This window comes from Clupea harengus, unplaced genomic scaffold, assembly GCF_900700415.2.
Source record: "Clupea harengus unplaced genomic scaffold, Ch_v2.0.2, whole genome shotgun sequence".
NCBI classification, from domain to species: Eukaryota; Metazoa; Chordata; class Actinopteri; order Clupeiformes; family Clupeidae; genus Clupea; species Clupea harengus.
The window spans coordinates 12,501-25,001 of NW_024880304.1; the positions used below are offsets into that span (position 1 = coordinate 12,501).

Below are 12,501 nucleotides of genomic sequence, written 5' to 3' on the forward strand. Positions count from 1 at the left end.
CCTCTCTTTTGTATTTCTCTACATAACAGACCCCTTTTCAGTCCTACAGCTTGACATGAGCTATCAGAGGATAGATGTTAGCAAGTTCAGTCTGGGTTGTGTTAAGCTCTAACCTGGCATGTTTAAAACGCAGGCGTACTCCATGTTAGCGGTGCTGTGGCCCCGTGCCTCTGGGCTGACTACATCTAGAGGTTTTTTTCGATGGATAAGATTGATGGAAACCTTTTTGCTCCTCGATGTTTCCTCTAAGTCATTTTCAGACAGAACTCGTTCTGTGAGGGAAGTAGGCCAGACCACAGAAGTACAGGCAGAGAGATAAGCACTTATCTGACCGCGCACTCTGAGGAACCATTATGCAGTGTGCAGACCATTCTCTAGCATAGCTTCAAAGTGCATACTTTGTACTGTCAAGTAATTGTACGTAATTTAAAGACCTTTGTAAACATATAAATACAGTAGAGCGGCACACGTCAGGTTACCAGTAGGCGTCCGCGCCAAGAAACAGTATTCCATACAAAAACTGCAGTCACATCCAAATCCAGTCATTGTTTGTCAGCATGAGAAATCCCAAGGGGGATGAGCTAACCTGATCTTATCCATCTGTGACTGGTTCACGTGTGCTATCAATGAGAAGAGGAGCCAGCCACAGGCCTAAAGATTCACATTCATCACAACGGCCAAAGGGTTTGCTCAACCAGTTGTACAGATTCTACTCTAGAGCCAACTTTGAAATCTCCTAAAAATCCCATGGGATCCAAGACGGTCCATTTAAAAAACATACTGAAAATAAAGAGCAGTATCCAGAATACATAATTTTACACTGTGAGCGTTTTTGCAACAGTGTGGGTAAACATGTAGCAACTATTGTTTTATATGCCATGTCAACAGTAATGATTTGAATTGAATTAGATAGGCTTAATAGGTTGAATAGGTTCATCACTTTCTGACCAGACTAGAATTGAAATATATGCAGAGTATATTTCCACACTTGCTGTCTTCTACATGAATTGACTATGTCTGTGGCGCTCTAGATCGAGGGCTTTGTGAGAACTAACATCAATGTGGAGGCAAGAAGACAAGAGCAAAGCACAGTGAATGATGACACGGCCGCCATTTTGGATATGAGCACCAACTTGCTCTACCAGACTGCCAAACACACACGGAAACTCATGGATGTGGAGACACAGGTGAGGTCCCCTTACCCTTTGGATTCATCTCTATGGATCTGCTCATGGGTGCTGGAACGGACAGAAATATAAAAATATAAACGAAAATATAAAATAATTGGCAGAAATAAAAAAAACATGGCCTCAATTCTGATTGCATACTTACGTAGATGTCTGACTGAATACTTTTTGTTAGTATAGATGAATTTTATGTTGGAAGGTTTTAGATGCTTAATACAATAAACAAATGTATGCCGCAAATTGCCACTTTTTGTGAAATGTTTTTATAGGCAACTAGTTTTGGTATCATGCTCCCATCTTCCCTCAAGCCATACAGATAGTCTGGGATGGACCACCTCGCAAACATGGAACAAAAGCTTTTACACCATGACACTGCCAACTATATTGCCAAAAGACACCAGTTAGAATGCTAGCAAGCTTTTATCAGTCCCAGCTGTGCTCATGTTGGTGTTTGCAAAGCTTTTAGAAAGTTAGCTGGCTTGTTTCAAACCTAAAGGTCTTGCTGCTGCTTGTCCAACTCTAGCATGTTGTATGTAGTTGATGCTGTTGCGTTAGTATGTTGTATGTAGTTGATGCTGTTACTTTAGTATGTTGTATGTAGTTGATGCTGTTACGTTAGTATGTTGTATGTAGTTGATGCTGTTACGTTAGTATGTTGTAGTTGATGCTGTTACGTTAGTATGTTGTATGTAGTTGATGCTGTTACGTTAGTATGTTGTATGTAGTTGATGCTGTTACGTTAGTATGTTGTATGTAGTTGATGCTGTTACGTTAGTATGTTGTTGTATGTAGTTGATGCTCTTACGTTAGTATGTTGTATGTAGTTGATGCTGTTACGTTAGTATGTTGTATGTAGTTGATGCTGTTACGTTAGTATGTTGTATGTAGTTGACGCTGTTACGTCAGTATGTTGTATGTAGTTGGTGCTGTTACGTTAGTATGTTGTATGTATTTGCTGCTGTTACGTTAGTATGTTGTATGTAGTTGATGCTGTTACGTTAGTATGTTGTATGTAGTTGATGCTGTTACGTTAGTATGTTGTATGTAGTTGATGCTGTTACGTTAGTATGTTGTATGTAGTTGATGCTGTTACTTTAGTATGTTGTATGTAGTTGTACAGGAGGTAAAGAAGTCGTTTAGTAATCAGAAGGTTGCTAGTTCGATTCCCTGTCGAAGCGTCCTTGAGCAAGACACTGAACCCCTAATTGCTCCTGATGTGCAGTGTGCCGTCAGTGTAAATGTAAAATGTGTATACATTGTAAGTCGCACATATGTAAGTCGCTTTGGATAAAAGCGTCTGCTAAATGACTAAATGTAAATGTAGTTGATGCTGTATTTGTAGGTTCTGGATCAGAGCTCCAGACTGGAGATTCAGCTACTGGAGAATTCTTTGTCGAACAACAAATTGGAGACCCAGCTGTTACAACAGTCCAGTGAAATCACCAAACTCGCTCAACAAAATGGGTAAATTGAACCCCATATCCATGACACACTTTTTGGTCAGGATAGTCATATGATCTGAGCTCATCACCCAGAGGGAGGAGAAGTGTTAGTCATGACTGCTGTGTGTGTGTGTGTGCAGTGTGTTGGAGAAGGGTTAGTCATGACTGCTGTGTGTGTGTGTGTGCAGTGTGTTGGAGGAGAAGGGTTAGACATGACTGCTGTGTGTGTGTGTGTGCAGTGTGTTGGAGAAGTGTTAGTCATGACTGCTGTGTGTGTGTGTGTGTGTGTGTGTGTTGGAGAAGGGTTAGTCATGACTGCTGTGTGTGTGTGCAGTGTGTTGGAGAAGGGTTAGTCATGACTGCTGTGTGTGTGTGCAGTGTGTTTGAGAAGTGTGTTGGAGAAGTGTTAGTCATGTCTGTTGTGTGTGTGTGCAGTGTGTTGGAGAAGTGTAAGTCATGACTGCTGTGTGTGTGTGTGTGTGTGTGTGTGTGTGTGTGTTGGAGCAGAGGGAGAAGTGTTAGTCATGACTGCTGTGTGTGTGTGTGTGTGTGTGTGCAGTGTGTTGGAGAAGTGTTAGTCATGACTGCTGTGTGTGTGTGCAGTGTGTTGGAGAAGTGTTAGTCATGACTGCTGTGTGTGTGTGTGTGTGTGTGTGTGTGTGTGTGTGTGTGTGTGTGTGTGTGTGTGTGCAGTGTGTTGGAGAAGTGTTAGTCATGACTGCTGTGTGTGTGTGTGTGTGTGTGTGTGTGTGTGTGTGTGTGTGTGTGTGTGTGTGTGTGTGTGTGTGTGTGTGTGTGTGTGTGTGTGCAGTGTGTTGGAGCAGCGCCTGAATGGCATGGAGTTGCAGCACCAGCAGCAGCTTGAGGCCCTGCTTCAGGAGCGCTCCGGTCTGCAGAAGGTGGTGCTTCAGCAGAACCAGCTGATCGCAGAGTTGGAGAGCCGCATGGCCCTGGTCTCCAGCGACAACAGCCTACTGGAGAACCAGCAGCAGCAGCTCAGAGAGACCATCAGACGCCTGCAGGACATCTGCTCCAAGGATACAGCAGGTATCTACGGTCGGTCAGTCTGGCTCCTCCTGCCTACTGCAGGTTTTGCAGAGAAAGACATTTTGTCTGGTTATAGACACTTTGTCTGGTTGTAACCGGCTAATAATAGAACTCCTGTGTGAGGACGATGATCTGCCTGTCAATCAAGTGTTCAAACCAAGGCAATACAGTAACACGTATAAAGCTAGAGCATGGTAAGGCTTTGCTCTGTCTGTGTACATAACATTTTCTTGAATGGATATTTTAAAGAGGATATGCTGATATTTTTTAGTTTGTGTGTCATTTTTCTATGTAAAAAAAATCACGTGCTTTGAATGTAAACCTATTAGTTTCCTTACTTTTTGTATCCAGTAGAAGCCTCAAACAGCCTAGAGCAGGCTGATGAACGCAGGATGTTTCGAGACTGCGCTGACGTTCTCCACGCAGGGTTCAACGAGAGTGGAGTCTACACTATTCGTCTCACAAGTCAGCAGACTGCAAAGGTCAGGTCTGGCTCGTTGATCTCTGCAATAATTAGGTTCTTTTTTGAGATTACTTCAATGCTTCAGTACGGTGGATCGTGAGACGCTGACAGGTATGTGTGTAGGATCATCATTAAACAGGCTTTAGGTTTTATCACGGTTGCCTTGAGATGCTGACCTGAGGCGGTTTTTGTGGAGGCTGCAGTGTGGTATACATAAAGAATGGAATTATGTCAAGAGCGACTATTAACCTTTATCATGTCGACATAAAGAGTTTTCATGTCTGTCTCATTTTGCAGCATTGGGTTTAATAAGCCTATACTTTTGTGTGCCAAGGCCAGTTAATGGACCTTTGGGCTTTTTGCCAAAGTATCTGACTCCAATGTGCCAGTAATGTTGGTTGGTATTAGCTAGCTCTGGAAATACTCTTGGCTCTCCGCTGTAGCAGATGTTCCTCTCCTGTAAAGAGCCCTGTTCACCCACAGCAAGGTTGGCAGAGGCCATATGTAAAATATCTTGTCTGTGAAATGTTGATCTCATTAGACTTTGATCAGACTGTTAAGACTGAGCTTTTCATAATCGCGCTCACCTCTGGTCAGACATGTTTACCGGAGGGGTACAGAACACACATGCTTGTTGCCAGAGTTTTACCAGAGTTGACCAGAGTTTACCAGAGTTGAGCAGAGTTGAGCAGAGTTGACCAGAGTTGACCAGAGTTGACCAGAGTTGACCAGGTTACCATTACAACACACATGCTGGTTGCACACATATCCTGTCACTATGGCTATATATGGCTAGACTTGTTGTGAAAGTGGGTGAGAGGCATGCCAATCGAGTGCTCTTGTCCTGGGTGCCCACGCTGCCTGCTGTTTGCCCTCTGTAGGTATACTGTGACATGGAGACTGCAGGAGGAGGGTGGACTGTGCTCCAAAGGAGGCAGGATGGCACTACAGACTTCCACAGGACCTGGGAGGAGTACAAGATGGTATTTTTACACAAAAGAGCTTTAACCAAAGAGATATGTTCAAAGTGAAGACACCCGACTGACTCATTGTTTATGCATCTGTCTTCATGTGTCTTAAGATGTAACTCATAATTCAGATTGAAATAGTGTATTTACCTGCGTGTGTGTGTGTGTATTTACCTGCGTGTGTGTGGGTGTGGGTGTGTGTGTGTGTGTGTGTGTGTGTGTGTGTGTGTGTGTGTGTCTGTGTCTGTCCCAGGGCTTTGGCCCTCTCTCTGGAGAGCACTGGCTGGGGAATGAGCTTGTGTTCCTGTTGAGCAGTCAGAGGCAGTACTCCTTACGGGTGGAGCTCACAGACTGGGATGAGCAGCACGGCCTCTCTCAGTATGAACACTTCCACATCTCCAGTGAGAAACAAAAGTACAGGTGTGTGTCGCCAATCAAATGCCCGATTAAATGCCAGTCAAATGCTTTATTAAATGGAGTGGAGTTTGCCCCTCCCTTCACAGAAAACCCCCCCATTTATCAAGACGCTTGCTGTTGGTTTCTGGATTGCAGTCATGCATGCCTCCATCATTTCTGTCTATTCCTGTTACAGTAGGTTATTAAAACAACCATGCATGTCTGGATCCGGTTGTCTCCGTGACCGTTAGTGTCCAGGCAGACATGAGAAGAAGATCAGTCAGACAAGTGGAGCAAGGATATTGGTTTTCACGCTGTGTACCGTATAATTCTCACCACAAGTTCATCCCAGATATAAGTTACTTTAAACTTTATCCTCTTTCTTTTATCCTTTCTGTTTTCTTCGTGTTCCATTGAGCTGGCTTGACACATGCTCATACCTCCCAGTCGTCTGTGTCTGTGATGGCCAAAGGTGCCCTCCGAGTGCCAGCCTGCTGGATCTCTAGTGTGACTGCCCTTTATGCCCCCCTGGCACAGGGCCAGACATCTGCCCTGCCTGCTACCCTCAGTCCAGAGTAATGACCCTCTCTCTCTCTCTCTCTCTCTCTCTCTCTCTCAGAGTTCCGATGGTACTGTATGACACGATACATGACCCAAATAAACACAGTTCAAGTGGCGGTCATTCTATTTACCATTTGGCAGATTTGGATTCCAGCATTTGAGCTATTAACACTTAATGACGAGAGCCAATGGTCACTAGAGCACTCTCACTCTGCAGGGTAATGCTGCCAGCTGAGCTACATGCGTTACAACATTCCCCCATCCCCTCGCTATTCCTCTGAACTTTGATACTTTATGAAAGTATTCATCTAATGTTTAGATTTTTTTAATGATCTTGCAGGTCTACTTATTGAGTCTTTCATCCGTGTTTTCATAAGCTGCTGGTGTAGTATGTGAGTGTGTGTTCAATCCCAGAGCATATTTCCCCCCTTCACAGACATTGTGCTGATCAAACATTTATAGCAACCTTTTGATCAAGCCCTCGTAGTGCCCTTAAGCTTATGGCAACAGGCTGACTAAATATAAAGTTGAGATCTATTAGTGATCAAACACCTGCCATTGGCCATCTGTCCAGACTGCCAGGGTGTGCCCGCTGCATGAACCCACACAGTGCCAGCGATGTTCCAGCTACTATACGGGTGCGCCCGCTGCATGAACCCACACAGTGCCAGCGATGTTCCAGCTACTATACGGGTGTGCCCGCTGCATGAACCCACACAGTGCCAGCGATGTTCCAGCTACTATACGGGTGTGCCCGCTGCATGAACCCACACAGTGCCAGCGATGTTCCAGCTACTATACGGGTGTGCCCGCTGCATGAACCCACACAGTGCCAGCGATGTTCCAGCTACTATACGGGTGTGCCCGCTGCATGAACCCACACAGTGCCAGCGATGTTCCAGCTACTATACGGGTGCGCCCGCTGCATGAACCCACACAGTGCCAGGGATGTTCCAGCTACTATACAGGTGTGCCCGCTGCATGAACCCACACAGTGCCAGGGATGTTCCAGCTACTATACGGGTGTGCCCACTGCATGAACCCACACAGTGCCAGGGATGTTCCAGCTACTATACGGGTGTGCCCGCTGCATGAACCCACACAGTGCCAGGGATGTTCCAGCTACTATACGGGTGTGCCCACTGCATGAACCCACACAGTGCCAGGGATGTTCCAGCTACTATACGGGTGTGCCCGCTGCATGAACCCACACAGTGCCAGCGATGTTCCAGCTACTATACGGGTGCGCCCGCTGCATGAACCCACACAGTGCCAGTTGTGTGTGAGAGAACGCAGACCCATGCCACAGAACAAGTTCCACTTGGCATGGTGAAGCCCTCCGTGTTTACACCCACTGCATAACACCTGTCCATCGGTGGGGTGAAGGTCTTACAGAAAGAAAGAAAATACACGAAAAAAAATTACGCTTTTGGAAATTTGGAGTCTGTGTGACTGCAGACGTCTCTGATTGCTAGCCTTTACTGCAAGAGACACTGTAATCCTCAGGCCATCTGTCAGTAGCGAAGTTTAGTTAACAAATACTTCAGAAAAGTCAATGACAGCATACCCAGTTTCCGGTTTCAAAATAAAAGTAAGATGTTCATGTATCCACTAGCGGAGTATTATGTCATGAATTAATGTTGTAGTATAAAAACTGTGTCTTTAAAAGTTACGGCCGGCCGCGGCCGCTATGGGGAAATTCTAACATGCCGTCGGCGGCCGCTATGGGGATTAGAGGGTTAAAGAATCTTTCTTTATTCACCGTCAGATTGAACTGGCCCCAAAGTATTGGGTGGTGTTGAATGCTCTCCCTGATGCGTCCCTTTCATCAGGTTATCTGTGAAGGGCTACAGTGGGACTGCGGGCCGACTCAGCAGCTTGGTCTCCCACGGAGCGGACTTCAGCACTAAAGATGTGGACAATGATAAGTGCATCTGCCACTGTGCACCGCTGCTCACAGGAGGCAAGTGGCATCACACTACGCGCCAAAACTCACGTCCCCAGTGCAGTCACTGGCGGAGCAACGTCATCAAGAACAAACAGAAAGCTTGTGACAGGCCATTATTGTATCACACAATGTACATTGACAATAGTAAAATACAATTCAAATAGAGTAAAGCTCAGGTTCATTTTTCTAATCATCACAAGGGTGTGTCTTCACAATAGACGGAGGGACTGTGGTGGGTGCGGTAGCAGAGGTCAGCGATAGAACTCAGAGGCTGAGAGACAGATGACCCAAGATTAGACAGCAGTAGCCACCTGTGCCAACATATGCCCAGTCTACAGCTAGTGCTCTTGCGTTGAGTCAAATAAATATAATTTGAAGGGCTATTTATTCATCTTTTTATTCTCTCTGTCAGAAATATTGGAATTTTAAATCATGATTATTAAAGACATTTTTTTATTTTCTTGCTCTCCGTGCAGGCTGGTGGTTTGATGCTTGTGGCGCCTCCAATCTCAATGGAGTCTACTACAGCAAAGGACATAACACGGGCAAAATCAACGGCATCAAATGGCACTATTTTAAGGGCCCCAGTTACTCTCTTCAAAAGACCACCATGATGATCCGACCGCTGGACTTTGGAGACAGTCTCAGAGGACTGAAAACTGGTCGTGATGCAGCTCTTCAGCTCGATAAGGAACTTACTGGATGAAAACAAAAACATGCCGTCCCATGACGAGAACATGACATACTGGGAAGAAACGTCCTTGATCATTGTGTTATCACCACTCATCACGATACATAGTTCATCAACCTGTATAGTTTGTCTGGTATGTCAGTGTTGATGCTGTTGAACCTGTTTGTGTTTATTCGTTCATTCATTCCTCAGATGTTTCTGTCCTCTGGAAAATCACTACTGATGTTATGCCATGTAAACATTGTAACCATAGAGCTTGGATTTTCACAGAATTGCAACAGCAAAAAGTATAACTACAGTAGCTAGACAATGTTGCCAGTTAATAAACTGTAAATATAGCATGACTTTAATATCAAAACAATACAGTGTTTTATGGTAGATTAACTTAATGTACCCAAAACCTGAGCTCAAACAAGATCCTGCGTATGCTGGTCTCAAGGACAAGATGTGCTGTTCTGCTGGTCTCAAGGACAGGATGTGCTGTTCTGCTGGTCTCAAGGTCAAGATGTGCTGTTCCGCTGGTCTAAAGGACAGGATGTGCTGTTCTGCTGGTCTCAAGGACAGGATGTGCTGTTCTGCTGGTCTCAAGGTCAAGATGTGCTGTTCCGCTGGTCTAAAGGACAGGATGTGCTGTTCTGCTGGTCTCAAGGACAGGATGTGCTGTTCTGCTGGTCTAAAGGACAGGATGTGCTGTTCCGCTAGTCTAAAGGACAGGATGTGCTGTTCCGCTGGTCTAAAGGACAGGATGTGCTGTTCTGCTGGTCTAAAGGACAGGATGTGCTGTTCCGCTGGTCTAAAGGACAAGATGTGCTGTTCTGCTGCGTCTCAACCACGGACCCTCCTGCCAAACTACCACATTCTGATTGTTTGTTACTCTGTAGCACGGCACTGCATTTAAGATTCCAAATGAATTTTAAATATGAATATTCCTGATATTAGTCTACTTTTATTATGAATTAGCATAGTGCATTTGAGGATGTACTTATGTTTCGGGTTAGAGTAAAGTTTATTAATTAGATCATACAAATTGATTAATAATGTCATGTGACACACTGATGATAAACAGTTGTTCACATACGTACAAAGATACATACATACATACATACATACATACATACACATAATACTGTAAATGTGTGTAAATGATCATGATTAATACTCGCTTTCATTTCTTTATTCTTATTATTAACATCTGAACCATCAACTGTCCTCACACACGCTTAACGCTGTCAGTCATGTACTTGCTCCTGCTTGTGCTTCCATAGCAGGGGGCTGTGTTGCATATCACATGAATAATTAAATATATGCTCTTCAGTAATACTCCTGCACAGCAGTACACTCCTTCTCCATCTGTATTGGTAGGGGAGGGGGTTGGCCATGATTGATTTCTGTTGCAAAATGTTCTCTTTTTGCCTGGAAGTTTCTCTCCTTTCCTTCCTTGGGCAGATAGTTGTTCACATTTCCATTCAGGACATGTCCTGCGGGATGCTATTATGCTGAAGATCTATTCATAGCACAGGATTACTGCTGTGGTTCAGATCTCACCTATGACACAGAATGAAGGTGGCCCCGCTGGAATGGATGCTTCATGGAACACATTTTGGCCAGCTGGTCCAAACATTGTGGAGATAGTTGAACCGTAGGACCTCACACCAAATGTGTTATTGTCCAACATCTGCTCATCTGACATGACATGGGTTAAACAGAGTTCAAGTAAGTCCATTTATTCGTTATCTTAATGAGGAATTTCATTTTACCCTACCTAGTTCTATCTCCTCTCTCTCCCTCTCCCTCTCTCTCTCTCTCTTGCGCGCTTTCTCTCATTGCCGTGCACTCTTTCTCTCTCCATGTTTCTCTTTCTCAGTGTAGAAGAAAAGTCACTTATTCATCAGCTTCTCTTGTCTTCCCTTGGGAAGGCTTGTTGTCTTTCTTACCTATGACAGTGCGAATCCACAGTGGCTGTGGTCTATATTGGCACCGCAATACAAATTGTAAACCTTACTGCTGATCCTCTCATACTCATTAGTGTGCTAATCCTCTCATACAGTGAGTGAAATGATGATGTGTGTGTTAGTGTTAATCCTCTCATACAGTGAGCGAAATGATGTGTGTGTTAGTGTGTTAATCCTCACATCTTTAAATGACAGCATGTCAGTGATATTGCAAACTTCACATAGCAGATCGTGGCCTCGACTAATGCTGACTAATTTCACTCTCCTCTGATGTAGGAAACCTCATTTCACAAGAGTGGAAGTTTTCTTTGAATGTTATAAATGAAGCTTTCTTTGAATGTTATAAATGAAGCTTTCTTTGAATGTTATAAATGAAGCTTTCTTTGAATGTTATAAATGGAGCTTCATAACTTGCCAGCCTAGTGTGTTGTTAGTGAAACAGTCAAGTTCATTGAAAGGTTTTGGAGATAAGGAGACTTACACAATTTAATCATGAAATCAATCATAATGTGGAAAATTCAATGTATTGTCATGAACATGGACATGAACATCCTCATCCTTGTTAGTCTGGATGCTATATTGACAGATGTCTGTGTCTATTCAGTCCAGAAGCAGATCCAAATCACCTTACTTGAGAAAATATGGCCCAGACAGGAAGAAGACATGAATCTCATGAAATGTACATGACGGAGAAGGACGTGTGTGGAGTTCTAATACGAGAGCCAGGAGGTAAGAGTGAAACCGCTCTGCCAGCGTCTGCTTAAACACAGCTGTTGTGGGGGCATCTTACATGGACTGAAAATGGTCTGCATTCAATTAAAAAATGTGTTTCTATTTTTTCCAATTATTCGTTAATTTGTAATTTGTTAATTATTATTGCATTTTACATTTATTTATTTACCATTCAAATGTTAATTGAAATGAAAGGTAATGGATACATTTGTGTTTAATGGTTGATTGGTTTACAGTTTTTCTCGATTGCTTTCACACATTTAGCGAATCATGGGTCAACTTAATCTAATGCTCACATCTTCTTTGCACAGCAAGATTCTTCTCTGGCGAATGGGTTAACTATTTCTCATTGCTTTCACACAAATTTCTTTGAGTTTTAACACACTTTTCAAAACAGATAACACATTTCTCAGAGAAAGACACGAAACCTAATTGAATAACCATGTCAACACATTGCAAACACCTAGTAGCAGCCAACTGAAACTGCTCTCTATATTCTAAATATCGTCAGCACCTGTGTGAACTCTCTGTGCACAACTAATCAAGTAGTTCTCAACCTCTAAAAGAGGTCAAAAGATTGAAGTTGATACCAAGCATGGATCGAGGAGGCCACCACCAACAACCTCAGCAAGGACAAGGACGAGGACAAGGAAGAGGTCGTGGTAGGGTAGAGGGGCCCCTGTCAGGGGACGTGGCATTCGTGTAAGATGCTCTAATGAAATTAGGGCAACAGTCATTGATCACGTAGTCAATCATGACCTCTCCATGAGAGAGGCTGGCCAAAGGGTTCAGCCATACCTGAGCCGTCATACTGTGGCATCAATTGTTTGTACGTTCGGCAATGACAATGACACTTTGTTGGCCTTTGCAGTCAATTTACTGTACTGTGTTTCACTGTATTTGCACTCTTGGCAACAACCATTTCTATACTTTTGTAAAGTGTGTTGCCACAATACAATGTAGTACTATAGTTTCACTAAAGTAATTTACAACATATACGGTAGAAGTCTGATTACTGTATATTTACAGCCTATTGCACTATTTTTACAGAATCAACACACTGGCCCACACTGGTGGCAGGGGGGGAATGTTCACTGCAGAACAGATTTGACCT

General features: G+C 43.8%; 1 protein-coding gene across 1 annotated transcript in view; it reads left to right on the forward strand.

The window, feature by feature from the left end:
* LOC122131827 (angiopoietin-1-like) overlaps positions 1 to 8,760 on the forward strand; it is a 10,085-nt gene extending 1,325 nt beyond the window's left edge. The window contains exons 2-9 of the mRNA XM_042706518.1: positions 1,032 to 1,187; positions 2,530 to 2,651; positions 3,441 to 3,676; positions 4,028 to 4,158; positions 5,021 to 5,122; positions 5,361 to 5,527; positions 7,897 to 8,027; positions 8,489 to 8,760. Coding sequence (XP_042562452.1) covers positions 1,032 to 1,187; positions 2,530 to 2,651; positions 3,441 to 3,676; positions 4,028 to 4,158; positions 5,021 to 5,122; positions 5,361 to 5,527; positions 7,897 to 8,027; positions 8,489 to 8,718 — 1,275 coding nt within the window. The 3' untranslated portion in view covers positions 8,719 to 8,760. The remainder of the gene's footprint in view (positions 1 to 1,031; positions 1,188 to 2,529; positions 2,652 to 3,440; positions 3,677 to 4,027; positions 4,159 to 5,020; positions 5,123 to 5,360; positions 5,528 to 7,896; positions 8,028 to 8,488) is intronic.
* Positions 8,761 to 12,501: the final 3,741 nt, after the last annotated feature.